The 25366-nt window shown below is 51.9% G+C and overlaps 1 protein-coding gene across 1 annotated transcript in view; it reads left to right on the top strand.

The window, feature by feature from the left end:
- Nucleotides 1-9668: 9668 nt before the first annotated feature.
- Nucleotides 9669-25366, top strand: part of Timp2 (TIMP metallopeptidase inhibitor 2) — a 46987-nt gene continuing 31289 nt past the window's right edge. Inside the window, exon 1 of the mRNA XM_036197065.1 lies at nt 9669-10204. Within this exon, the coding sequence (XP_036052958.1) occupies nt 10075-10204 (130 nt within the window). The 5' untranslated portion in view covers nt 9669-10074. The remainder of the gene's footprint in view (nt 10205-25366) is intronic.

Below are 25366 nucleotides of genomic sequence, written 5' to 3'. Positions count from 1 at the left end.
CTCCTATGGTCTAGTTGCATAGTCCCTCAGGTGGTGACAGTGAGCTTCACTTTGCCACTGCCTGCTGCCAGCTGCACCCCCACCCCGTGCTGTTGACTCCCGGGTTCAACAGGAACCCTCAGCTCTGAGTAATGAATGCGTGAATGCGCCGCCTCTCCGAGGGAACATGTGTTTCCAATCTTTCTGCTCAGCGGTGAGTCACCACCAACAGCTGCTGCTGGCTCCCTCCACCACCCTCATCTCAGACCCTGCTGACCGCTGGCTCCACCCCCATTCCCTCCCCACAGCCAGCCTGTCTCCTAGGCCCTGGCTTTCCACATCCAGCACACTAGCCCTCCAAGTGTGCCTACCCTGGGACTCTAACCCAGCTCTCTTCTGAACCATTATGACTCCCAGGCAGCAGCCCTACCCCTTCACTTGGCACCACCACTGCCTGGCACCCATCATAGTCTGTATTTTACACTCGTGTGTGTGTGTGTGTGTGTGTGTGTGTGTGTGTGTGTGTGTGTGTGTGTGTGTGTGTGTGTTCATATACAAGCGTGTGCAGGCTAGAGGTCAACACTGGGCTGTCCTTCCTCAACATTCTCCACCTCATTTTATAAGGCAAGGTCTCACTGAACCTGGAGCTATGGATTCAGGTAAACTGTCTGGCCAGAAATCCTCAGAGATACACGTGTGTCTGCTGCCCCCGTGCAGGGATTTTGGGTACCATTACCATGCTCTGCTTTTACTTGGGATCCAAATTCACGTACCCACTGAGCCATTCTCCAAACCATGCTTTTTATTTCCTACTAAGCAATGGTTTGTGCTACAAGAGAGGAGGGATCCCTTTTATTTATTTTAAATTTTATTAATTTATTTATTTTTTGATTTCTTAGGACAGGGTTTCTCTGTGTAGTTTTTGGTGCCTGTCCTGGATCTCACCCTGTGGACCAGGCTGGCCTCGAACTCACAGAGATCCGCATGCCTCTGCCTCCCGAGTGCTGAGATTAAAGGTGTGTGCCACCACCGCTGGCTGGGATCTCTTTTATTTCATCCATCACCCAGCTCCTGAATGGCCTGGGCACATGACTTGTGCCCAAGAAATACTCTTGTGCAAATGAATGAAGACCCTCTGATCTATAACCTTAGAAGATATTCAGAGGCTGGGCATGGTGGCACATCTTTGTAATCCCTACACTCTGGAAACAGATGAATCTCTATGAGTTCAAGGCCAGCCTGGTTTGCATAGTGAGTTCCCAGTTAGCCAGAAACCCTGTCTTGACAAAACAAAAGAAAAGAAATATTCAGTCAGTAGGGAAGACAGACCTGAAAACAATGCACCTGTGAGATAAGCCACAAGCAGCCTAAAGATGGCCAGTGTGATGGGCCAATGAGCATGGTACCCTTTTTAACTCTCATCAAGATCACTCTGTCATCGTGCAGTCCCAGTTGGGTACCTCTGTGAGACTGGGAGGGTCTGTATCATGTTCAGCTAGACAGGATTCTGGGGGTTGAAATTTGAGGCCAGTGCAGGGTACACAGGAAAGGGATATTTAATAAGGCAGGGCATAGGCACCAAGAGTGACTAGGAGGTCATGTTCCAGACATTCTCTGCCTGCCTCCAGCACAAAATGACCAGGTGCCAAGCGAGAGCTCACAGCACCCTCCGGCCTCTGCATGGAACCAACTGGAATCCTGTGCTGGGAGATATGGCTTCCATCTACCCAGCCTTCCATGACTTACCTGTGAACACCCTTGGTTGACATAGCTCTGCAGCCAGGAGAAGGGAATTGAGGAGACAGGTGACTAGCTACCACCTTTATTCCCAGGCCATAGGACACCAGAACAGAACCAGATGGCAGGGTCATTTAGTACAGTCATTGGGTCCATTTCTACGCAGGAAGGTCCAGGCACCAATGAACAGCCACTGTCCTGAACTCAGTCCCTCTTGCCTTTGATACTGAACAGCCCTTTGTAGTTGAGGAAGAGTTGAGCAGGCCAAAGCAAAGCCAACGAGCCAAGACCCAAACTTCAGACAGCAGAGGAGATAAAGTAAGAATGTTATACTTCCTTTTCCAAGAAGCCTTGCTTCCTCTTCCCTTACCCATCTCTTTGCTAGGGTGAGACCCACCCCAAGCCTGCTCCTCCAGAGATAATAGGGCTGGTTTTGAATCTAGAGGTGACAGCCTGGTGCACTCCTGGCTGAGGAATGATGTCACAAGGAGGCTAAAGTATCTCTAGAGAAGTAAGAAAAGAGGAGGGAGAGAGGGGGAGGCCAGTCAGGAGCACGGAGAGGAAAAGAGGACCCAGGAAAAGGGAGAAGTAGGTTCTCTACACAGATCTAATCACAGCCTTGCGATTGACTGCAGCACTCAGCACAGGCCTGCAGCCTGCCACAGAGCCCAGCCTCCCTTCTGTTTGGATTAGGCGATGACATCATGGCCAAAGGCTGTCACTCCCCAACACCAAAGGAAGCAGAGGATGGTGGCTGGAAACCTGAGCCTCTGAGCCTCCCATCCCTGACCAGCAGGCTAGGGAACCTGAAGCCACCAGCCCCAAGCAACCACTGCTGATCTGGGCAGCAAGCTCTGGGTCCTTGACTCCTCCCTGCTAGCTGAGGCCACTTCCTGGGAAAAGGCAGACTAGAGGGGTACAGGGTTTTCATCACAGCCTGCTCATGAGCAAAAGCACACAACCACATACCCAGGGCCAAGAGGAAATAGCCTGGGCATGAGGAAATGTGAGCAGCAAGCCCCAGGGCGTCCACTCCTAGCATCATCTACATTCCTGAGTGCTTCACTGAACTGGTCTAGAGGGTCCCCCAGAGCCCACTGGGGGCAGAGGGGAGCCAGAGACTCATCCAAAGCTACAGGAGCCTGCTCCCTTTTCTGGGAAGAGGGCAGGGATCCCTGGCTTTGGCTTCCTTTTAGGACGAAAGCCCCGAAGAACTGAGAGAACAGACCTGGCCCTGCAGGGTCTCCATGGAGCCAGCCAGCACAGGCTGATGCTGTCACACCAGCCTTCCTCTGTCTGGGATGCTGGCCCAGCCAGCGTAGAACTATGTGGCAATTCTTTGGGGCCAGGCATCACAGGGCTTCCTGTTCCCCTCCAGGACACCCTCCCTCCCTTTCCCCATTCATCCTCCCTTCCTGTCTGGAGTCCTTGTACCAATGTGGGTGGGGGCAGGAATGAAGTTGTGCCTCACATAAGGCTGCCTGTACAGGCACTGACAGCCCCCAGACTGGCTCAAGTGGACATGGAATGCTGGACTCATGGGCTCATGAGATACTTGTCTGGGAAAGGGTAGAACCGGGCAGCCATGTTGTGGGAGACACCAAGTCCTCACTTTGAAGATGAATGGGACAGGGCAGGAGGAAAGCTGAAGGGAACTGTGGGCCAAGAGCAAACATCTCAGGCGGTGGTGCACGCCTTTAATCCCAGCACTTGGGAGGCAGGTAGATCTCTGTGAGTTCGAGGCCAGCCTGGTCTACATTGAGTTCCAGGACAGGCTCCAAAGCTACACAGAGAAACTGTCTCACAAAGCAAACATCTCCTAAAAGTGGGTACTTGATGAGCTGTGGCCAAGGCCTTTCCCACCGCCCTAGAGAAAAGAGTTCTACCATTCGGGGAGTGGTGCCCTGTCACTGCCAGAATGCACGTTCACCTGACTCCCAGAGCTGGACAGACAGCCCGTTATACCCCCAGCTCCTGATAACCAGGATGCCTTGGTGTACATTTGTTCAGACTAGGGACATTCTGTGTCACACCCATGAAATGTTAGGGACACTATCTTATCACGCTTGGCTTTGTAAGTTATTTTATCTCCTCTCTCCCCTCTGTCCCTGGCCAGAATGGGACTCCCACCTGGGGCTCAAAGTCCCTGGATCGTTCCTAAGTGGAGTGTTACTTGCTCCACAAAACAAAAGCCTGCTCTTCAACATTCTATTCCTTGCTTGACTCAGGGCCAAAATTTTGTAGCTATTTCTTTCTTTCTCTCAATCAGTCAATCAATCAATCAATCAATCAGTTGATCCATCAATCAATTTATTGTGTGCATGATTTGTGTGTGAGTTCCAGCTCATGCACAGGACAGTATTTGTGTGACATCCAGAGGCTCTCAGCTTCTACCCTGTTGAGGCAGATTCTCTCTTGTTTATTACGCCACTGTGTACCTGGAACCTCATCAACATGCCAGTATTTAGAAGCCAGGCTCCAAATGAAGAGTGTGAATAAAAAAATGAAACTTCTGTGGAAATGCCCTTTGGTGTATCCAGCACGAGACTGTCGGGCTGTGGCAGGGCTGCACCCTGTTTACAGGTTTAGGCAGTCTTAACTCACCATCTTGTCAGCCTAGGAATGTCCTGAGTAAACAGTCCCACCAGAAGGACGGACCCCACCTGCCTGATGCAGCCAAAACTCTGATGCCCAGTTGGGTGTGGAGGATCATCATGGAGCTGATGGGAATCACAGGTCATACTAGTTCAGTTCCTCCCAGAGAACCAGATCCATTAACCCATGCCCACCTCTCCATCAGTCACTTAAGTCTTGCCTAAGACTCTTCCCCCCACAATTGCTTCTAGAGCTTCCTGTTGTTGGCTTGGGAACTACTTCCTTGGCATGTGTGGCCAGTTTTGATGCCCGCGTCTGAGAAGAGCGTCTGGCTCTCCAGGAACCTGCCGGAAAGAGTTGGGGGGGCTTCTTCTCTGCTCAAGCTGTCACTGAGGAGAGAACACCATGTGCTGGGGGAGATGGGGAAGGCAGGGTGGGTCCCGAGACACAGAGCTTCCCATCCTGGGCAGATTCATCTTGAGTGCCAGAGTGCCTGTTCCACCCCAAGGCACTCTGAATCTGTTCACCTGGGAGAAGCATGAGGGAGGTACCCTTGGCGCTTCCTCCTGGCCTGGACAGTGTTTACTGGGTCCTCCCAGCACATGTTTGCTGGGTGTGCTCAGATGTAGGAGGGACAAGCAGACAGCTCTACATGGCTCCAGGCCCCAGCTCTGGGCTGGGAGTCTCTTGCAAGTGTGATAGCTCCAAGAGTGGGATCCATAGGCCTGGAAGACCTCTCCACAGATGCCCTACACTGCCACCTCCCATCTGTCAGGAGAGTACCGGAGACACTAGGCGGGTGTGGTTCATTTGACACATGTCTACCTAGCATTCACCGTGTTCCAGAACTGCATTAATGGGGTACGATGGCACATACCTGAATCCTGACACTTAGGAAATGATCAGAAAACACAAGGCCATCCTCAGTTTTAGCACGCTTGAAACCAGCCTGGGATACCAGACCACTGAGACGCTCTCTCTTCTCCCTACCCCCTCAAAAACAGAGAGATGGAGGAGGCTGGGGTTGATGGTGACAGTGGGGAGCGGCCAGTGCCCTTACCTCACCCACACTCTTACTTCTTCCCCACAGAGGAGAGTTGGAGGAGGCTGGGGTGGCGGTCCCTTCCCCCAAGGTTGCTCTGTGTTGTGAGCTCCCCAACCAAGGAGCATGAGCACTATGGAAGCCTCCAGAAGGCTCCTGATCTAGTCTAGGCCTCTTGATTGGGGACAGGCAGTTTCTTATTGCAGGAGAGACAGAGGGTAGGCAGGGTCTGAAGCTGGGCAGCCAGTGCCCTGCAGGTACCAGGCTCCAGAACATGGGCAGAGGCTGGAGGTGAACTGGAATAAAGACCCAGGCATCAGGGCATCTCCTCTCTTATGTAGGTCTCAAATGCCTCCTGGTGCTGTGGCCACCTGGAGTCAGCCACCCCAACTTTACAGTCTGGGATTGTCATTCACACAATGCATCAGGAAGGGTTTTATTTGTTTCCTTGTATTTGTTTTAACTTTTTAAGATTAATTCATTCTGTTGTATGTGCACTAGTGTTTTTGCCTGCTTAAGTATGTATGTACATCATGTGCATGCCTGGTGCCTGCAGAGGGAGATTGGAGGTACAGATAGTTGTATATCTCACCATCTGAGTGCTGGGAACCCCACCCAAATCTTTTGCAAAAGCAACAAAAGCTCTTGACTGCTGGTTTTCGGGTTTTTGTTGTTGTTGCTTTTGCAGAGATGGGGCCTCACCGTTGTTGAGGCTGGCCTCAATACGTGGCAATCCTCCTGTCTCAGCCTCCCAATTCTGGGATTCCATATGTGTGCTTCCATGTCCCATTTAGGAGGGTGGAGGCTTTTATTTGTTTGATTTTGTTTGTTTGGGGGGGAATTGGTACCCTCAAACTCACTATATAATGAAGAGGGCATTGATCTTCTGATATATCTGTCTCAGCCCACCCAGCTGAGATCACAGTCCTCGGACTCTGACCTCACCTGCCTGTCCTTCCTGAAGCAGCAGCCCATCTCGTCCCGTTTCTCTCTGCCCCTCTCAGATCCCTACCACGTCTCTCAAACATGAACATGTTCGTCCTCTTGCTCCTGTCCTCCCTGTGAGCACATTCTGTCTCAGCCCTCTGACCCGGCTCCAGCCTCTACTCTCCTTCCTCTGTCTCTTTGGGCACATCACTGGTGCCCAGTAAGGCCAGCACAGTCCTGCCTCAGGGCCTGAGAGACTACCTAGCAGGTCAAAGTAGGACCAGGGACTCTGTTAGCCCCCCCACACACACATCAAGAGGAGAGGTGACGGACTAGAGGTGTGCTCATTTGATAAGTCTGCCTAGCATTTACCCAGCCCCAGCACTGTGCTAATGGGGTGTGGTGGACTTCCATCACCCATAGGTGCAATGCTCAGAAAAATGGAAGAAGGAAGGAGTCCAGGAGGGAAGCCAGACTTGGAGACACGGAAGGGTTCTTCCGGCCTCATGGGCTCCTGCTTGGAGAAGACAGCTACAGAGGGGAGCATGGACATGGGGTGTTTTCTTGAACCAGAAATGAAGTATATATACTGTACCCCTAGGCTCACTTGTGGCTTGAGAAAGCCAGCATCTGGCTGGGGGTGGGGCTCAAGTGGTAGAGCACTTGCCTAGCGTTCATGAGTCCCTGGATTCTATGCCTAGCACAGTCAAAAAAAAAAAAAAAGAAAAAAAAAAAAAAAGAAAAAGAAAAAGAAAATACAGAGCTGGATATGGTGGTGCATGCCTTTAATCCCAGCACTTGGGGCAGAGGCAGAGGCAAGTAGATCTCTGTGAGTTCGAGACCAGCTTGGTCTACATAGTGAATTCTAGGACACCCAAGGCTATATATAGAGAGATCTTGTCTCAAAAAAAATAAATAAATAAAATTAAGAATATTTTCAAATGTTTGTTTATTTAATGTGTATGGGTAGTTTTATCTGCATGTATGTCTGAGCACCATGTGCATGCCTGATGCCCCTAGAGGCCAGAAGAGGGCATCAGATCGCTGGGGACTGGAGTTACAGACAGTGGTGAGCCGCCATGTGGGTGCTGAGAACTGAAGCCAGGTCCTCTACAAGAGCAGCCAGTGGTCTTAACCACTGAGCCGTCTCTCCAGTCCCACAGAGAGAATGTTAAGAGAAAGTCAGCACCTTTGCACGTGGATGGAGACCGCTCATGGGGGTGAAAACGGTGGTGCAGGAGAGTGCCTATAGGCGGGAGAGGTGGTCGTCCAGCCATAGCCCCATCGCCTCCCCTGCTCACCAACAGTAGCCCTGGTCCTTTCTCATGACCCCTTCAATCCGTACATCTGAGGTATTTCAGTCCCTGCTTATGTAGTGGCAGAAACTCTACAAGACAGTTACCCATCTCTAAGCTACCTACTTCTTTTATAAACTGTCATAGACTCATAAAATCCAAAAGTGTTTTTTCCTCATTTGCAACAACAACAACAGCAAATGAGAGAGGCTGCAGGCAGCTGACCCAGAATAACTTTCTGAATCAACTGTCCTCTGCCTCCACCCCTGTGTGAGTGTGTGTACGTGTGTATGCACACTCTCACATACTTACAGATGTGCACCGATAGCAGAAGCCAACTTTAGGTGTTCTTGCTCAGGGGCCATCTGCCTGTTGCTTAATGTGTGTGTGTGTGTGTGTGTGTGTGTGTGTGTGTGTGTGTGTGATGTCATATGTTTGTGGGTGGCAGATGAAGTCAGAAGAGGGTGTTGGATTGCTTGGAACTGGAGTTACAGGCAGTTGTGAGTCACCTGATGTGAGTGCTGGGAACTGACTCTGGTCCTCCGGAAGAGCACCAAGTGACCTTGGCCATGGTTTTTCTTTTCTTGTCTTGTCTTGTCTTTTTCTTTTCTTTTCTTTTCTTTTCTTGTCTTGTCTTTCGTTCTTTTTTTGGGGGGTGGGGTCTCTCGTGGAGACAGATTGAGCATCTTAGGATGGCTAAGAAGAATGGCAGGAACACTCTCCTTCTTCTGCCTCCCCAGTGCCGGGATTACAATCACATGCCGCAAAGTTGGGCTTTCATGTGGGTTCTGGGAATCGAACTCAGGTCCCTGTGTTTATACCACCAGGCACTGTACTGATGGATCCATCTCCCTGGCCCCTCAATCCTACTTTTAAAAAGTCAGCCTCAGGCATCACTTGACGGATGACACAACTCTATTTTAGGTTAGCAACAGTCAAAAAATGACTTTGGATTTGTCAAGGTGCTAAAGATAACCACCCTGTCTAACATTTGTCTGAATTGTCTGTCTCTGAAGCAAAAACTGCTTCTCCATTCTTTTCATGTTTCCCAGCATTCCCTGGCTCAGATCCGCACCACATATTATAGCGGGAAATTATGCTTTTTCTTTTTTTCTTTTTAACTATGTGTGCGTTGAGTTCAGGTGTCCTTGGCGGCCGGAGGCACCCAATACTGGTGAGGCTGGAGTTACAGGCAGTTGTGGGCCACCCAGCCTGTGTGCTGGGAATTGAACTCCAGTCCTTTGCAAGAACAGCACGTACTCTCAAGTGCTGAGCCATCTCTCCAGCCTCCTTTTCTCCTGTCCCCCACCCCAAGTTTGAGACAAGGTCTCCTCAGGTAGTTAGGCTGGCCTGGGATTCAGAACAAACCCAGCTGACCTCAGACTCTGAGCTGTTGGCATGAGAGGTGTGTGCCACTATACCTGGGTGTCATGGCTCTTTAATTCTGCCATCCTCCTCAAGTTTTGTCCCTCTATTTTGATGGCCGACATCTGAGGGCAAGGGTGATGATATTCCTGTGCAAAGCAGGTTCTCTGGCCAGCAGGCAAGGACTGGCCACCTTGGTCTTTCCTAGAATACAGAAGTGTTTTGGAATAACTCCTTCCATGCAGCATCTCTGGGCAAAGGTGGTTCTGCAATGCTTACAGGCCCCTGGGCTCACTTCTAGCTCCGGATAGTGTTCTAAAATCTGGCCAGTTTTATCTTCTTTTGTCCACCATAACCACACCCTAGACTCCCTTTAACAACTAGCCAAGGATGCTTGAAATTCTAAGGCCTCCAAGCACTCCAAGCACATGGAAGGGGGCCAAGGGGAGTGATGCTGGCCCCAGAGTCACTTTACCCTTGTGGAAAGAGAAGTGAAGAACTTGGAGCCAGACCTGAGGAAAAGGTTGGGTCGGAGGTCGTGGGGGTGGGGGTCGGCCTGGTGGCTTTCAGGGACAAGGCCTAAGTTCCACCCAGAGTCAGGGCCCATCAGGCAAAATACATCGCACAGCCAGCCTTTTGGGGAGCCGAGGCTGCGTGGGTGCGGCCCCAGCGGGCAGTCAGGTACGCAGCGCGCGTGGCCCTCCGGCGCAGCGTGCCAGGTGGTGCGGGAAGCCCATAGCCGTGCCAGGCTGGGCACAACAAAAGCCGGGGTTCTGGGGAGGGCTGGGCGGCGCGGGAGGAGGGCTGCTGGGAGCGCCCGGCCTGCACTGGCCGCCAGCCACCGAGAGGAGGAGCAGAGGATCCTCGGAGCGCAATAAAACGGCGGCTCGGCCCGAGCCCGCAGCAAACACAGCCATAGAAGGCAGCCGAGGAGCCGAGCCGGGCTGCGCTCGCTCGCCGCCCCCCAGCCTCTTTCTTCTCCGCCGGGTGCACTGCTCCGAGCCCTCTTCTCGCCGCTTCCCCCTTAGACAAAGAGGACAGAAAGTTTGTGCGGGGGAGCGGGCCAGGTGAGGAGGGGCGTGCCCGGCCCCCCAGCCCGCGCCACAGCAGCCGGACACAGGCCCCCAGCGCGCCATGGGCGCCGCGGCCCGCAGCCTTCGGCTGGCGCTCGGCCTCCTGCTGCTGGCCACGCTGCTGCGCCGGGCCGACGCCTGCAGCTGCTCCCCGGTGCACCCGCAACAGGCGTTTTGCAATGCAGACGTAGGTAAGCGGCTGTACCCGGTTCGCGCGGCCCACCTCCCTGACGGTGCAGCTGGCTAAGGCTCCCTCTGCCATCCTGCAACTGAACGCCCCAAGCGCACTTTCTCCCACCTCCGTCCCCCCCGTGCCTCTTTCTTCCCTTCTCTGAGCTGGGAGATGCTTAGCGACCTCAAAATTCCACCGAAATTCCGCAGCAGCTCCGGCCCCAGGAAAGGGAGCCAGCGAACGCTTGGATGTTGGCAGGCGGCCTCCCTGGGATGCCAGTGCTGGGGGCGGGGAGTAGGGTACACATGCGGGGTGAGATGGCTAAAGGATTGGAAACCCCGGGAAGAAACTTCCACAGGTGAGGGGGTGGCTGTGTGAGGAGGGCTTCTCTGCAGCCATTTGGGAGTTTTTGCCTTTAACAGGGCAGATCCCTGTGCAGATCCCATGAGCTCAGAGGGACCGAGGGAGGCTGCTAGAGTCCACTTCCCTGCTGCGTGTCCCCTGGAAGGCCCCACCAACAAGGCCGGCGGGGTCCAGAGCCTAAGTATCTGCTGCTGTCGACTTTTTTTCCCAGAACATACGTGTACACACACACACACACACACACACACACACACACACACACACACACGGGGGGGGGGGGGGGACTTGGTGACTATGGGGGTCACGGGACTGTACTTAGGTTGCCCAGCATGTATGTTACCCTGAGGATTCCTTGACCCAAAGGGTGTAAACAAGCGAACCAGGTAGGAGGGACATAGTTATATGGTCTGGAAAAGCTGGCAAAAGTGGAAGGCTCTACTTGGAGTTGACCTGAAGGCCTGCCTCTCCAGCACTGGGCAGACTCGGATATCCAGCAGGTGAGAGGCTCTGGCTCCCATGCTACCTTCTCTGTGGTTTTGGCTTATATGTCCCATCTATCTTGAGTATCCTGTGCCCCTCTCACACCCAGACTGAAGCCACGGTGCCTGTTTCTCCAGGTATCAGAAATGCCCTCTTGATGCCCTTTTCTGTGGCTCCTTGCCCCACCCTGGTTAGCTCTTTGGAGAGTTTTTAGGTGATCCTGTATGTGGGGCTACCTAACTCAGCCTACCTGGGCATAGGGCATGGTATGTGCTTGTGGAGTGGTTTGCAAATACTTATTTGGAGGAAATGAGAGCTTTCGTCCAGTTTAGCTTTGATGATTAGCAAAATTGGGGGTTGAAAAAATGGCCCCTTCCAATGAGGGAATCACTAGTGTTTTTCCTCAGGACCGTCCTTTGGGAGTACAGGCGTGTAAGGCCGCTTTGTCGAGACCTCACTTCTGACCAGCAAGTTGTAGGGAACTCAGAGAAAAGCAGCACACAGGACTCAGAGGCCTGGTTCACAGGGGCCAGATGGGAAAGAACTGGCTTGGGATGCCCACACGGCTGTCTGCAAGGAGGGGGATGCTTTGCCAGGGCAAGGCAGTGCCAGGCTGGGAGCTGGTCTGGATCAGAGGTCTGAGGCACTTGTCGGTGCCTAGAGGCCCCTTCCTGCTTGTACATGGCTCTCCTCTGCCTAGACTCCCCAGCATTGGTGTCCAAAGCGTTGCATCTAAGTCACCACGAGGCCAAGACTTTGGACTCATCCCAGCACAGAGGCGTCTCCTGTGGCTGCTGTGACAGATGACCACCAATGGGTGCCCCAAAGCAATGGAACTGACTGTCTCATGGTCCAGGAGTTCCAAAGCCTAAAATCCAGATGCTGGCAGGGCTGACTCCTTTTTGGGGTCTGAGGGAGGGCCTGACCCAGACTTTCCTCCCAGTGTGGAGAGGGCACTGCTGGTACTTCTTAGTGTTCTTGGGGGGTGGAGTGGATGAATCCGTCTACCTCTATTCTATATACAGCTATGCCTCCTCTTATAAGGACACAAGCGATTGGATTCAGTGTCTACTTGAACCCTTTCTGACTTGATTACGTCAGCAGAGACATCCCAATAGGGTTATATTCCCAGGTTCTGGCTGGCTATGAACTTGTGGGAGGGCAGTGTGAGCTCAGCACAGTCAGGGTGTCCTATGTTAGCCCTCCCCACCCCTTCCAGGATTGACCAACTTGGACTGAAAAGTGGCTGACACCCTCGGGTAGGGAGCTGCAGTGAACCGTCAGTACCAGCCTGTCACAGGGCTCTGTTCTCCTGGAAGTGGTACAGATGTGTGACTTGCTCAGAGGGGTGACCTGGTCTGGCCAGGGTCAGAACTGCCCAATGCTCTCTCTTGAGTTCCCAAGCTGATATGGAAGGCCCGACCCAGACTGGAGCTGCTCCAATTTTCAGAGCACCTCTGATTTTGTACATCCAGAACCATGACCTAGAAGCCTGGAAAGGGTGCACATCAGGGGTTAATAAAGGCTAGCTTTTCCTGTGGCTGCTGCACACACACACGGCTTTGCTGACTGGCTCAGCATCTGCCTGGGAATGGATTCCTGGGAGGACTCTCTCTGCCAGTGGCAGGTCTGGAACTCTGGTGGCAAAGAGAATTGCGGGCTCACTCTTGAAAGGCCCCGGTCTCTGTGCTTTCCAGTCAGGACACATAGGAGACATGTGTCTGCATCCTGCTCAGGCATGCTGCTGGTCTGATTCTCTCACCTAATGCAGTCTCTCACTGCCTGTTGCAAGCTATGGAACCTGGAGTGACTGAATCCGCTGAGCTACTTGGCAGACTCTGGCTACTTTGAGCAGTTAAAGCAGTTTCTGGAATCATGGTATTCAGGAATGGGGGTGGGAGAACATCCACCCCCTTCTGTGCAGGTAGTGAGGCCTGAAGCCATAGTCAAGACCCAAAGGGCCAGGTATGTGTCCCAGGGTGGTGGTGGGGGCATGCTGGCTTTTTATGGGGCCTGTTTGTATTTGTGTATGTGGTGATGGAGACCAGAGGGGTGTGAGTGGCCACTCCAGAGAACACAAAGCACACGCACTCAGTGGTGACTCTGTCTTTGTTGACTCGTGTAAAAAGCAAAGCAAGGCACCCAGACCCTGTGAGCTTTGCAGGACTTTGGCGGCTCTCTGAAGAAACCGCTGGCGGCAGGTGCAGGCTCTTCCTGGGTCCCCAGGCATGTGGTTTCATACTGGGCTTGTCTGTTCCAATGAACAAGTCTAGAGTGGCTGGCTCTGCCTTACGGGGATGTAAGGGAGAACTGAGCCCCTAGGAAGAGAAAAATCTAACACCAGGGCAGGGAACAGTAGAGGTGGGTTTAAAGGATCGGAGGTACCCACAGACCCTTGCCAGTTGCCAGCAGATGGCCAGTGGAAGGTGAGAAGCAAGTCAGACTTTGTGCAGTTCATGAAAATTATTAACTTAAGTGATAAACTTGCCAAATTCAAGGGTAAGCACATAGCAACTTGAAATGGATTTGCAAGTTACAAAGGTAAAATTCTGGTGGCCACTGAGGGGTGGGGGCTGTGGGAACACTGGTACCCGGGATGGATGTCTTCTGCTGGGGAGCGTCAGGAATCTGAGTCGCTGGCAGCTCCCAGGGTTGGAGCTATAGAGGAATGAAGTGCCAATTAAACAGGGAGATGCGGACCCTCCCACACCACATAGCTGAGCTCAGTGCCAGCCTGGGACCTGCTCAGGCCTCTGAAATTCACATCTCCTGGTGTGATGGTCAAGTTCCCCAGCACTGGCCTGCAGGGGGCCTAGGTCTCAGCCTTCCTCCACCTCACCTTCATTTGGGCCTCCAGGTGGCTTTGAGCAAGAACTTGAGACGGGTCTTTAGGTCGGAGGAGCCGCTGCCTGGATCTGGTGGGGGATTTTAGACTAACACTTGCATTGGAACACATTTGAGAGATGTGTTTCAGGGCTCGAGGAAGTTCAAGGGATGAGGGGGGCGGGGAAGAAAACAGCAAAGGAAGAAACAAAAGGAGGAGGAAGGTACAGGCAATCTGGCAGAAGGAGGAGGGTCATGTGGGAGCCCTTTCCCAGCCTAGGAGCTAGGCTCAGACACTTAGAGTGAGTGCTCCTCTGCCCCTGGTTTGTGCACACACACACAAACACACACACACACACACACACACACACACACACACATAAGCAGCCCATGGCTAGGATGGTATTTCTCCAGAGGGAGAAAGTGAGACATGGAGGGTAGGGTAGGCAGTGTAGAGGACACAGACTGGGAAAGAAGGCTCCAGGCATGGCTAAGTGCCCCTTGATGGTGTCAGGATCGAGCATCATTGGTGGACGGGCTGGATTGAGGTTAGAGGACTGTAGGTGCACGGTGGCTGAGGACGAGGCAAGAAGTGGCTGGTGCAGACTGGGGTCAAGTGTTGTCACTCTGACTGGTCACATGGTCACATGGTGCATTCATCCCACAGTGGACCCACAGCAAGTCCCTGAGGACACTCAGGCTGTAGATTGGTGGCTGGAATCATCAACACCTGGAGCCTTGAGATCTGGGTGTGGTCATTGGGATTTTTAAGACTGAACAGCAATTCTACTGGTGTTCTGCCCATGATGGTGTGGGACAGTGGGGTCCCCAAGATGATGTGACAGCAGCAGAGGCTAGAGATGGACTGATGAGCACCGTGTTTATTCAGATACAGTGTTTAATGGCTACCTATCCAATGAGAGTGCTTGGCCAGGATCTTGATTTGGTTGCTGGGTCTGCATAAGAATGGTGGTGTCTGTTAGTGTCCCCAGGTATGGCGAGAGGAATCCAGCAGGTGAGATGCCTAAGACTCCAGGAGGAGAGGTGGTCAAGGAATTGGAAGGAAGGTAGATTTCTAGACCAAGCTTGACCGTCACGACGCACAGTGTGTCAGGAGAGTCTGGTGTAGAGGCAGCACCTGCAGTCCTAAACCTCTTGGAACACATTCAACTGAACACTTCCACCCCAGCCTGAGCTGGCTGGTATCCATACAGCCTGCTGTCCCAGCCTGATGGATGGGTCTCTATTGTTGCTCTAATTTACAATTGTGGAAGGGAATGGTATGGGTACTCCCACACAGTGAACTGCTCCCTGGTGGGCTGTGTCAGATGAACATGTTAAAGCTTCGGGGTCCCTGAGAAGGCATTTTGAGAAAATATTCTATGCTACAAATTGAGGGGTAGCTTTTATTGAGACAAGTTTCTCTGTGCAGCCTGGACTGTCTTGGAACTCAACTCTGCAGATCAGGCTGGCTTTGAAGTTGGAGATCCACCTGCCTCTGCTTCCCGAGTGCTGGGACCAAAGTATGTGTCACCACCACCCTGTGAGGGGTAGCTTTATGAAGAGAGGTCTGTATATGTGGATGTCTTGGAGAAGGAGCACTTCCTTGGTCAACTGCAGCTGCTTTTCTGCTTAAATCTTGGTCGGAGCTGGCCGGTACTCCTGGGTTGGGAGGATGAACTTAATCCAGTGTGTGGAGGGCACGGTGTGGCTGTGTGACTTAGATACCTGTGGGCCCAGTGTGGGTGTGGCTTAGACACCCATGGGTCCAGTGTGGCTGTGCAACTATGTGGCTGTGTGGCTTAGACACCCATGAGCCCAGTGTGGGTGGGTGTGGCTTAGACACCCATGAGCCCAGTGTGGGTGGGTGTGGCTTAGACACCCGTGAGTCCAGTGTGGCTGTGTGGCTGTGTAGCTTAGACACCCATGGGCCCAGTGTAGTTGTGTGGCTTAAACACTTGTGCCCCTGCACCCATATGGCTATGTGGCTTAGCCGCCTGTGGGCGCAGTGTGGCTATGACTTAGACACCTGCTTCTTTTGTGGTTTATTCTTCTAAGCACCTTTGGCTGAATAGTTGCATTTGGATAGCTGACTATACACAAGGGTCTGAGGCAGGTGCTCCAGGAATTTTTAAAGAGTGAGTCAGCCACAACTCTCATCTTGAGGGGAGTGAAGGCTGGAATATAGCACCTGAGCGACCTTGCTCATTGCATCGTGGCCCTGACAGAAATCTGTTGGATTGAGGGATTATAGATAACAGAGCCCTGGGCAATTCTGAGGTGTGGATCTTATCAGCCCTATAGGTCAAGGGACCTGCATCAGAGACAGGACTGCCTGGGAAGGTTAAGGGAGCAAAAAGCTAGTGTGGTTGAGCTGATTGAGAAAGTGAGTGACATGGGAAAAGGTTACTGAGCCTATGTGGAGCTGCAGGGCCTGGGGTGGAGTCAGTGGAACCTAGGGAGACTTTGTTAAACACTTCCGGAGCAGGAGCCCTGTGGGGACAGTCTAGTGAGCCAGGGGGCAGTGCCAACACCTGAACTAAGGGTAACTCTTCAGATGAAAGGGGCCTTGCAACTGAACACCCTAGAGTGGACAGGCAGGTGTTTCCTAGCCTGGCTAAATGGTCAGGCAGACAGGACTTTGTGAGTTCTGTTGTGCCTGGGTGAGGAAGTGCCCAGTCAGCTCTTTAGCAGACTGTGGAAAATGTAGGGGGAAGGAAGCTGTGGAGAGAACAGGAAATGGGGGAGGAGCCAATAAGGGCGGGGCGCCTGCATTTACAGCAAAATGTGGCCCGAGGCTGGCTCTGCCCAGAGTGATGGCCAGAGACCAGCTGCATGACTTTGGACTTGAGTCCCTGCCTCCAGTCCCATCTCTGAAATGGAGACAGTAACTCACTGGTGTCTCTCTTAGGTTGTGGGTGAAGGAAGGAGGACAGAGGCTCGGGAGCAGAGCCTGCTGGGGGTGGGAGCCAGGCCATCAACTTCTGTGTCCGACACTGAGCCAGACTTGCCTCTCAGTCCTCACTAGCCCTCAGCCAACACTGAGGGCTGAGATGCAGGTATCACACAGTGGAGAGAGCAAAGGAGAAACTGGATGTCCTGCTGCCTCCAGAGGGGAGCAGGTGGCAGCCAGGGTCCTGGAAGGGAAGACAGAGTGACAGCAGCTGTTGGGGCAGCAGCACGTGCTGGAAGAACAGCAGCCATGCTTCCTGCTGTTCAACCTGCACTGTCTTTGCGCCCCGCCCCCCATTTTAATATAATAAAATCCAAGGCCCAGGGCTGGCAAAATGGCTCAGTGACATGGGACCTTGCAACACAAACCTGGCAACCTGAGTTCGAGCCCCGGGATCCATGTAAAGGTGGAAGGAGTGAGCTAACTCTGTAAAATTGTCCTCTGACCTCTACATGTGTACCCACATGTAGTCAGGCACACACAGTAATACAGATTAAAAAAAAAAAAGGCAAAATCCCCAGGACCCAGTCTGATAAAGGAGGGGCTCATGGCCCTGTGGGTAGGAGATGGCTGGGTAGGAAGTGGTTCAAGAGGAGTGTTTCTAGGTTGGTGCTAATTTGTACCTACACTGACTTGGAGTGGTCCCTGGGAGCAGGCTGGGGTTCCCTGAATGATACATGGTGCCGTGAAGGAGGGATGGAGTGTGAGGCTTGCCTGCCTGCTTGTTGGCAGAGAATTGAATGTGAGCTCAGTTGTTTGCTGTGAGACAGATTCATATCTCTGATCCAGAAACAGATCTGGAGTGGGACAGTTCTATAAGCCCAGGTGCAGCCTATGTATTTATTGAACGTGGTCATTCAATTCTTTCCCAGTGTGGTATCTGCTTTTAACATGCAATGCTCAGGGACCCATTTTAGCAAATGTATGGAGTGGACACCCAGGTCAAAAAGCCAAAGAGTTCTGCCACCTGACCTGGACCAGGACGTCATTCATTCTTTAGTGATAGGGTCCTAAGTGGGAGAGACAGGAGACGAGAAGATAAAGAATGCAGAGTTGGGGTTGGGAGCTCTTGCACAAGCTATGTCTTATGCCAAGCAAGTTTATTATGAAGTAGAGCATCTTAGATACTATTTGTGGGTGTTTTTTGGAATGGGACAGAGTTGGCAGAAAGCTATCATACCATGAGACGTAGCAAGAAGTTAATCAAACAGTGTTGCACAAGGGGAACACATGACATGATAGACGGAGTACACAGCAGCTTTGGGACAGTCCAGTCTCAGGATGGGAAGAGTTGGGTTCTCAGGATCTTAAGTGGAGCTCCCCCGGGACCCTGGCCCCAGGCCCTCACTGTCTCTGCCAAGCATATTCCTGGTTTTAGACAGGGAACTGTGTTCCTTCTCCATCCAGGAGGACCTCAGGGAAAGCCTTGGAGCAGCCTAGTCCTCAATAGCTACCACTCAGTGTGAGGCTGGGACTCCACCATCAGACAAGTGGGTATCTGGCTTCTACCCTTGTTTGGGAGGGTAGCTACTGAATTGATAGATTTGCTGACAATGTCCTGGCTTCTTTTCGTGTGTGTGTGTGTGTGTGTGTGTGTGTGTGTGTGTGTGTGTGTACTACAGTCAGAAGACAGCTTTCAAGAGCAATCTCTTGATTGCTCTCCTCCTTCCACCATGGATTGGGTTATAGGCATTGACTTGAGATGATGGTTTTATCTCTGACAAGGGCTCTGCTTGTCAGCTTTATTCATTATTGAGATATAATTCATGCACCATACAGATCATCCCATTAAAATGTACAATTCAGGGGAGCTGGAGAGGTGGCTCAGGGGTTAAGAGTGCGTACTGCTCTTCCAGAGGATCTGAGTTTGGTTCCCAGCATCCATGGCAGGTAACTCATATCTACCTGTAACTCTAGCTCTAGGGGATCCTATGCCCTCTTCTGGCTTCTGTGGGTCCTGCACTCACATGCACAAATACACATACATACACATAATAAGTATTTAAAGCATGTGATTTAGTGTTTTTTAGTGGATCCCAAGACCCTTCCAAAATGACCTCTGTCTAGTTCACAGCACCCAGAGCACAGGTAACCTATTTCCAGGGTAGCCTCAGGTTGTGCTTTTTTCCAGAGGAACTGGTCATTCCCTGTGTATGACAGGCATACCACACCAGGACATGTTGCCATCTCATTGGTGTGACTCAGCCCCACAGAAGGCAGCTGACATCCTGATACTTTCCTGGCCCCTTTCTGTGGTTGACAAAATTATTCCCATTGGTGGACAGACTCCCTGTTGTAAACAAAGTTTTGTGGAGATTGGGCATTGTCTGCGGCTGTATTGTGGGGTTGAATGAGTGTGATAGAAATTGTTCAGACCCTCACAGCCTCAGTCCTCAGTACTCCATCCTTTGCAGAAAATTCTTTTCTGTCCTTGGCCTCAGTGACATAGGTGGTGCAGGTTTCTGGTTGTGTGGTGTGGTAGCTTTCATCTGGTTCCCTGCTCTGTAGTTTCCAGAAGTGAGCAGGAAGACTTGAGAAAGGATGCCTGTGGGACCATTTAAGCTGACCCTGAAGCTGCATTAAGTCCCCCCAACCTGCCTTGAGCTCCTAGGGGAAGGTCTCATGGGTTGAGGGGGAGGCTTTATGGCAAAAGCCTGGTTCTCTGTGCAGATTTTTCTGTGGGTATAGAGCCCCAGAGGTCTTGTCAGTGTGTCTTGGGGATCAGCATGTGACTTGAGACAGTATTTGCCCCCTTTCCAACCTGTGGTTGCAGGTGGCTCTGGCTTTCCTGGCATCCTGTTGGAGTCTAACCACCTTTTGTAGGCACAGCAGAGCTTATTGTGGCAGAGGCAGACTTTGCCAGGCATCTCTGGTTAGGACACTGGCCGGCTGGTTCTTAACCAAGAAAGAAGAGGTGTCTGGAGAGGCCCAGGCTTCAGAGCAGCAAGGTCTGGTTGAGTCCCAACTCAGCCTCTCAGGCTGCTCCCTGTTCCACAGCAACAGGCTGGTGCCTATCTAACAAACCCTGACGGTAAAGGTGTTGATGAATCAAATTCTGATAGACAAAGATAAGATGTCCTGATGGGCCCACAGGGGTCAGTGCCCTGTCTCCTTCCAGGAGTCCCCACTCCTGGGAAATCTGTGGCCTCTGCCCAGGAGCTATGGGGACAAAGGTACCAGAGGCCATCTCCCCATCATGCTGTGAATGGGAGCACACAGTGTCTCCTTTTCCTTTGGGGACACTTGAACCCAGCTTGGCTTCTCCACCCTCGGAAGACAGAGCAGGAAGGTCTAGGACTTGTCTAAGGTCACTAGTGCAGTGACAGGGCGCAGGAGTCCCTGGAGACTCAATAGGAGTAGGCTCCCTGCTTTGGATACGAGGGTGCTGTTCCTTGCAGGGCAGGAGGCTGGGTGTCCTTGTGGAGGCTTGGTGACAAAGATGTTGTATCTCAATGCATGCCTTCTGGAGTCTCCCATGGGCGTGCTGGCAGAGCAATCAGGATTATAAAAATAAGCCTGTATCCAGGATTTTTTTTTTTTTTTTTGAGAGAATTGGTAACAGACACAAGTCAGTAAGCACTGGTCACAAGCTTATTCAGTCTCACTTGTCTGGGAGAAAGGCTAGAAGCACCCGGATATACAGTTCCTGGGGTCATGGGTAAGTACAGTGTCAGGTGCTCTGTGGGTAACAAACGGTGCCAGGTCCTTCTCTTGCTGTGGGTGTGGGGTGAAGTCGGAAGCTCCTCATGAGACCACTCTCAACACTCTCAACACTGGGTGTTGGTCCCCCCCAAGTCTGGCATGGATATTTTAAATTAAAATGTAAAAGGGAGGACATATGAGAGAATCAGACTCCTGTTTGCAAATGCATTTTTTTTTCATTTTCCTAAAATGGACTTGAATTATATGTTTTGTTTTTTTCAGTTAGTACTTGCTATGATTGTTTAATAATGGGCAGCCATCAACCTGGCCCCCTCTAGACTTGTCTTGGCCATTGTGGCCTGTGTTGTTTAGCAGAGTGCATATTTGGGGGTTTTGTTGGTGGTGATAGTTTTTGTTGGTACTGGCCAGTGATCCCCATGGGATCCACTTGTCGTCTGGACTTCCTCAGCACAGGGATTACTAGTATGTGCCCCCACCCCCACCTCACCTTCACCCCACCCCAAGCTTTTTACATGCTGCTAGAGATCAAAGGAAAGCAAGCAAAACTGAGCCAACATCTCCACCTCCTGTAGGGACAAATCATATATTGGCCCAAGTCAATGGTCAGCGGCCTTTCCGAGACCTCATCCAACCCAGTCAGAGCCCTCAGTTCCAGGATTAGCTCTCCTGATCCTGTGTTCTCCAAGAGTCTCATGCCACAGGTTGCCTTGCAGCTTACTTTTCCTCAATAGAAGCAACCCTTGACTCTTTTCAAAACCACATTCTCCAAACTCGTCCTCAACGGTCCTACTCTTAGAGGATGCTCCAGCCCTTAGGAACACGGTCAAGCACTCTGACTTTGAGTTCTGTAGGGTATGAGTGACAGAGGGGCCAGAGCTAGGATTCCTTCTTTGCTGGCCTCGGTCAGAGTCCCAGAACTGTTGGGAAGTAGCCCATATCTCCTCTGCCTAAGTCCCGCCAGCTGCTGTCTCTACGGGAGAAGGTATGGGAAGCATTTGTCCTTGAGACCTTGAAGTATGTCCTCTTAATGTTCTGACAGCTAGGGTGGAAAGCACCACCTGAGGAGGTCATGATGTTGTCAGGCTAGGGAGGGAGGGTATCATGCACACCATCATGGCTGTAACCTGAGTCTCTATATTGCATGGCCTCTGCTCGTGGAAACCTCTTCAAACAAGCACCTTCAAAAAGCTCAGGACCCCTGCCACTTGGACAAATCTGTGACTGGTTTTCTCACCTGAAAGTTTGTGCTCTGGCTGGCCTGTCTCTGTCCCTGACCTCACCCCTGTGGTGATGTCACAGCACAACAGCTCTGCCGTTCCCATGGCAACAGCCTCCCATAGTTAACCACCAGGGCAGACACTGGGCTGCTGACAGAGGTGGGGAGTGGTGATTCCAGCTAACCTGGGTCAGTGACCCTGAGACCCCACTTGGACCACCTTAGGACAAGATTGTAAGAGTGTGGTGTCTGCTCCTTCTCCTCTGGGAGGGGGGTTCTTTTTGTACTCAGCTATTGGTGGAGGACGTATGCCCAGGCCAAGTTCTGATGCAGATTTAAAAGTCCCTGTCTTATAAGAAAGATTAGGTGCTGAGAGTTGGGGCTGGAGCTTGTGGACACTATAGCTGCATTGAGGAATGGGAGGGAAGTCATAATGGAGCTAGAGTGGCAGCTGGTGTGGGTGCCTCTGACCTGGCTAGGGACTTGGGAAGCAGTGGGTGGGCACCACCCCTATGTTTAGTAAGGCACCAGTTGGATCAGCCTTAAATGCTCCTCTTGGTTGGTGGATGCCTGGACCCTGAGGTCAGGGGTCAGCTTGCTGCAAGGCCTATCTTTGGAAATATGAGCTTGTCCTTCACCCCTCAGGTGGCTGGCCAGCTGTCTTAGCCTGGTAGAGCTCATCTGATCCTGGCGGAGTGTGAGGAGATGGTAAAGTGTCAGCATATAACCCCATCCCCAGGATTTGGGTGAAAACCTGCTATGAACTTAGGCAGGATGTAGGTTCCACCATGCCCTCCCCTAGGGGAGATTCTGGCATTGCTACATCAACACCCAGCCCAGCAACTTTAGGAATGACCCCTCTAGACCTTAGCTAGGCGAGGAAGGGCCAGAAATAGGGTATGAGGCAGCAAACTGTGTGTCATAGAAGCTAGAACTCAGAGAAATGGGGTTAAACACATTTCTGATATTTATTTCACCTGGGCTTGGCTTGGATGCCTCCAGTGATGGGTGACTCACTACCTACCCAATGATTTCAAGACAGCCCTGTGGAAAGTGTTTCCTTTCACCTGGCCAACTCTTGCCTCCCTGTAATGTGTCCTCGGTGTCCTGGCTCAGTTATCTGGAGACATACACAGTAAGTACCACCCTATCCCCACGACTGGCCGGGCATCTGAGTGGTCCTCACTGTGATGGGAGAGGCTGTCATCACACACTTCACAGATGAAGGGCCGAGGCAACAGCATTCAGATCCTTTCCCTGGGCTCCTCCAGACTCCAGCCCCGCAGAGGCCTCCAGCTTTTGTCGTTGTCCTCTGAGATCTTTGTTGGCGTCCCCTTCTCCCATTCTGCCTGCTTCCCTCCTAATCCAGAACCTTCTGGGAGGAAGTCTTTCCAAGTATGGCTCTCCCTCACACTCCCAACACTTCGTCCAGCTGTCCTCCCCAGCTCCTGTTTCTCTGTGTAGCTGTGGCTGTCCTGGAACTCACTCTAGACCAGGCTGGTGGCCCTCCTGTCTGCCTCTAGAGTGCTGGGATCGAAGGCGCGTACTACCAGGCCCGGCCGGCCGGCATTGTGCTTTTGGTTTGTTGGGTTTTGTACATGCCAGAGCGCACATCAGACATCTTCTTTATTTGCGTTCTACCATATATTTTGAGGCAGGGTCTCTCCCTGAACCTGGAGCTCACCGGTTTGGATACACTGACTGACCTACCTGTCTCTGCCTTCCCTACACTGGTCACAAGCGTGAGCGGCCATTCCCAGCTACTTTATTACATGGGTGCCAGAGACCTGCACTCAGGTCCTCATGTTTATACAGCAAGAGCTTTAGCGACTGATACTTGTCACACTCATAGATACTTCTCATCTCTTCAAAGTCACAGACCCATGACTGCCCTGTACCTTGACTGTTGTCTCTGTCTTAGTTGTTGGCAGATCCAGGTGACACAGGCCATCTCTTCTGCTGCTGAGGCATCCTGGCTATGGAGGCAATGTCCCTCCTTCCCTCTGTGTCCAAGGCTGCCCAGGGCTGTCGAGGCTGTCTGGCACAGGGTTATATTCTTCTCTGACTGCAGATAGAAGTCATACTGGTGTTTTGGGTGGCTGTGTGGCTCCCAGCCACAGGCAGTGTGTTGGTCTCCCAAGCCTCGTGCTCTGGTGGCTGAATGTGGTGAGATTTGGATGCATTCCTGTTGCATTTTGTCCTGTCAGATTTGGCTAGGAATACAATCTGTTGAAAAATGCTGTGATCTGGGCCTAGTGGCAAAAGGCCTATAATCCTAGCACTGGAAAGGCTGAGGCAGGAGGATCCCAAGTTACAGACTAGGCTATGGTGAGATACAATCTAAACAAAACCACACAAGAGTCATCTAAGCTGGAACCTTGCAGCCAATTTTCTGTCTTACATGTGGGTCATCAGCACCCATGGGTGTTGTGTTTTAGGATGTGTGAGCTTAGACTCCAAAGCTTGGGTCCCTGACACCAGCTAGGCCCATTGGTCCCTATACTCCTGTTTGCTTTTATGTCAGATTCAATTGCTACATGTTTATTCCTGTGGTGCCAGGCTTCTGTAAGAGAGGTAGTGGAGGGGGTCACCTGGAGGGATGGGTTGGCACTTGGAGCACTGGCTGCTCTTCCAGAGGACCCAGGTTCAACTCCCAGCACCCAAGGGCAGCTCACAACTGTCTGCAACTCCAGTTCCAGGGGATCCAGCACTCTCACACAGACATACATGCAGGCAAAACACCAATGCACATAAAATAAAAATTAAGATAAAAGAGGTTGGGGAAAGCCATAGCTGGCATTGAGGGTGCAGTAGCTGCACAAATTGACTTACTAAGTTCACATTGTGTTTGGGGACTTAGTTTAAGAAAACCCTCTTCTGTGTATCTTAGGAGCCCTTGAGGGCCCCCTATGTTGTCCCAAAGAACCAAAGAAAATACAGTGTGTTGCTTGTAAAGGATGAACTGTGTGTGCTATGTGCCAGCCATTCTTGTGCGATACAGCCATGTCAGACTGCATGCATGAGATTGCAAAGCTGGGCTGTATAGAAATGTTCTCTCTGGCTCATGTCACTAATCTATAACTGTCTGTGTATGTCTCCACAAATGCTGATGTCTGAATTCTGAGTGTGCAGGCTGCTGAAGAGCGACTGTCGTGGGGTATGGGGGGGTGTAGCAGGAGTCTGCAGATACAGATGGAGAATGTGGGGGTCACATCTATCTCATGAAGAACCCACATGGGCACAGTTAAGGTGCTGGGAAGCCATGGTCACTGGTGTTGGAGCTGGTGGGACAGCATGACCTGATCCTGCTGCTGTCTTCCAGGCTAGGGTGGGGTCACCCTAGGGTAGAGCCTGGGAATTTGCTAATGGTTCAGGTGTGTGTGCCGCCGCCGCCGCTGTTGGCCGTGGATGATATTGGAGACTTGCTGGTCAGGACAACAGTGGGCCAGTATAGGTTGGCTCCATGTACTGTAGCTGGAGAGGGTACAGGCAGGAAGGTGGATGGGAGACAGGAAGGCTTGTAATAAATCCTAGAGGCTTACCTGCTGTTGGGGGGAGGAAGAGAGCCACCTGTTGAAAGGCAGCAGGTGGAACATCTGGTGAACTCAGAGGCACTGCTGTGTCCTGTGGAAACACCCAGAAAACACACAAGCTCATCTCAGGCCTCAGCAGCAACCAGAAAA

The sequence above is a fragment of the Onychomys torridus genome, chromosome 8, assembly GCF_903995425.1.
Source record: "Onychomys torridus chromosome 8, mOncTor1.1, whole genome shotgun sequence".
NCBI lineage: Eukaryota > Metazoa > Chordata > Mammalia > Rodentia > Cricetidae > Onychomys > Onychomys torridus.
The sequence above is the reverse complement of the archived record's forward strand: the minus strand, read 5'-3'. Positions and strand labels throughout refer to the sequence as shown.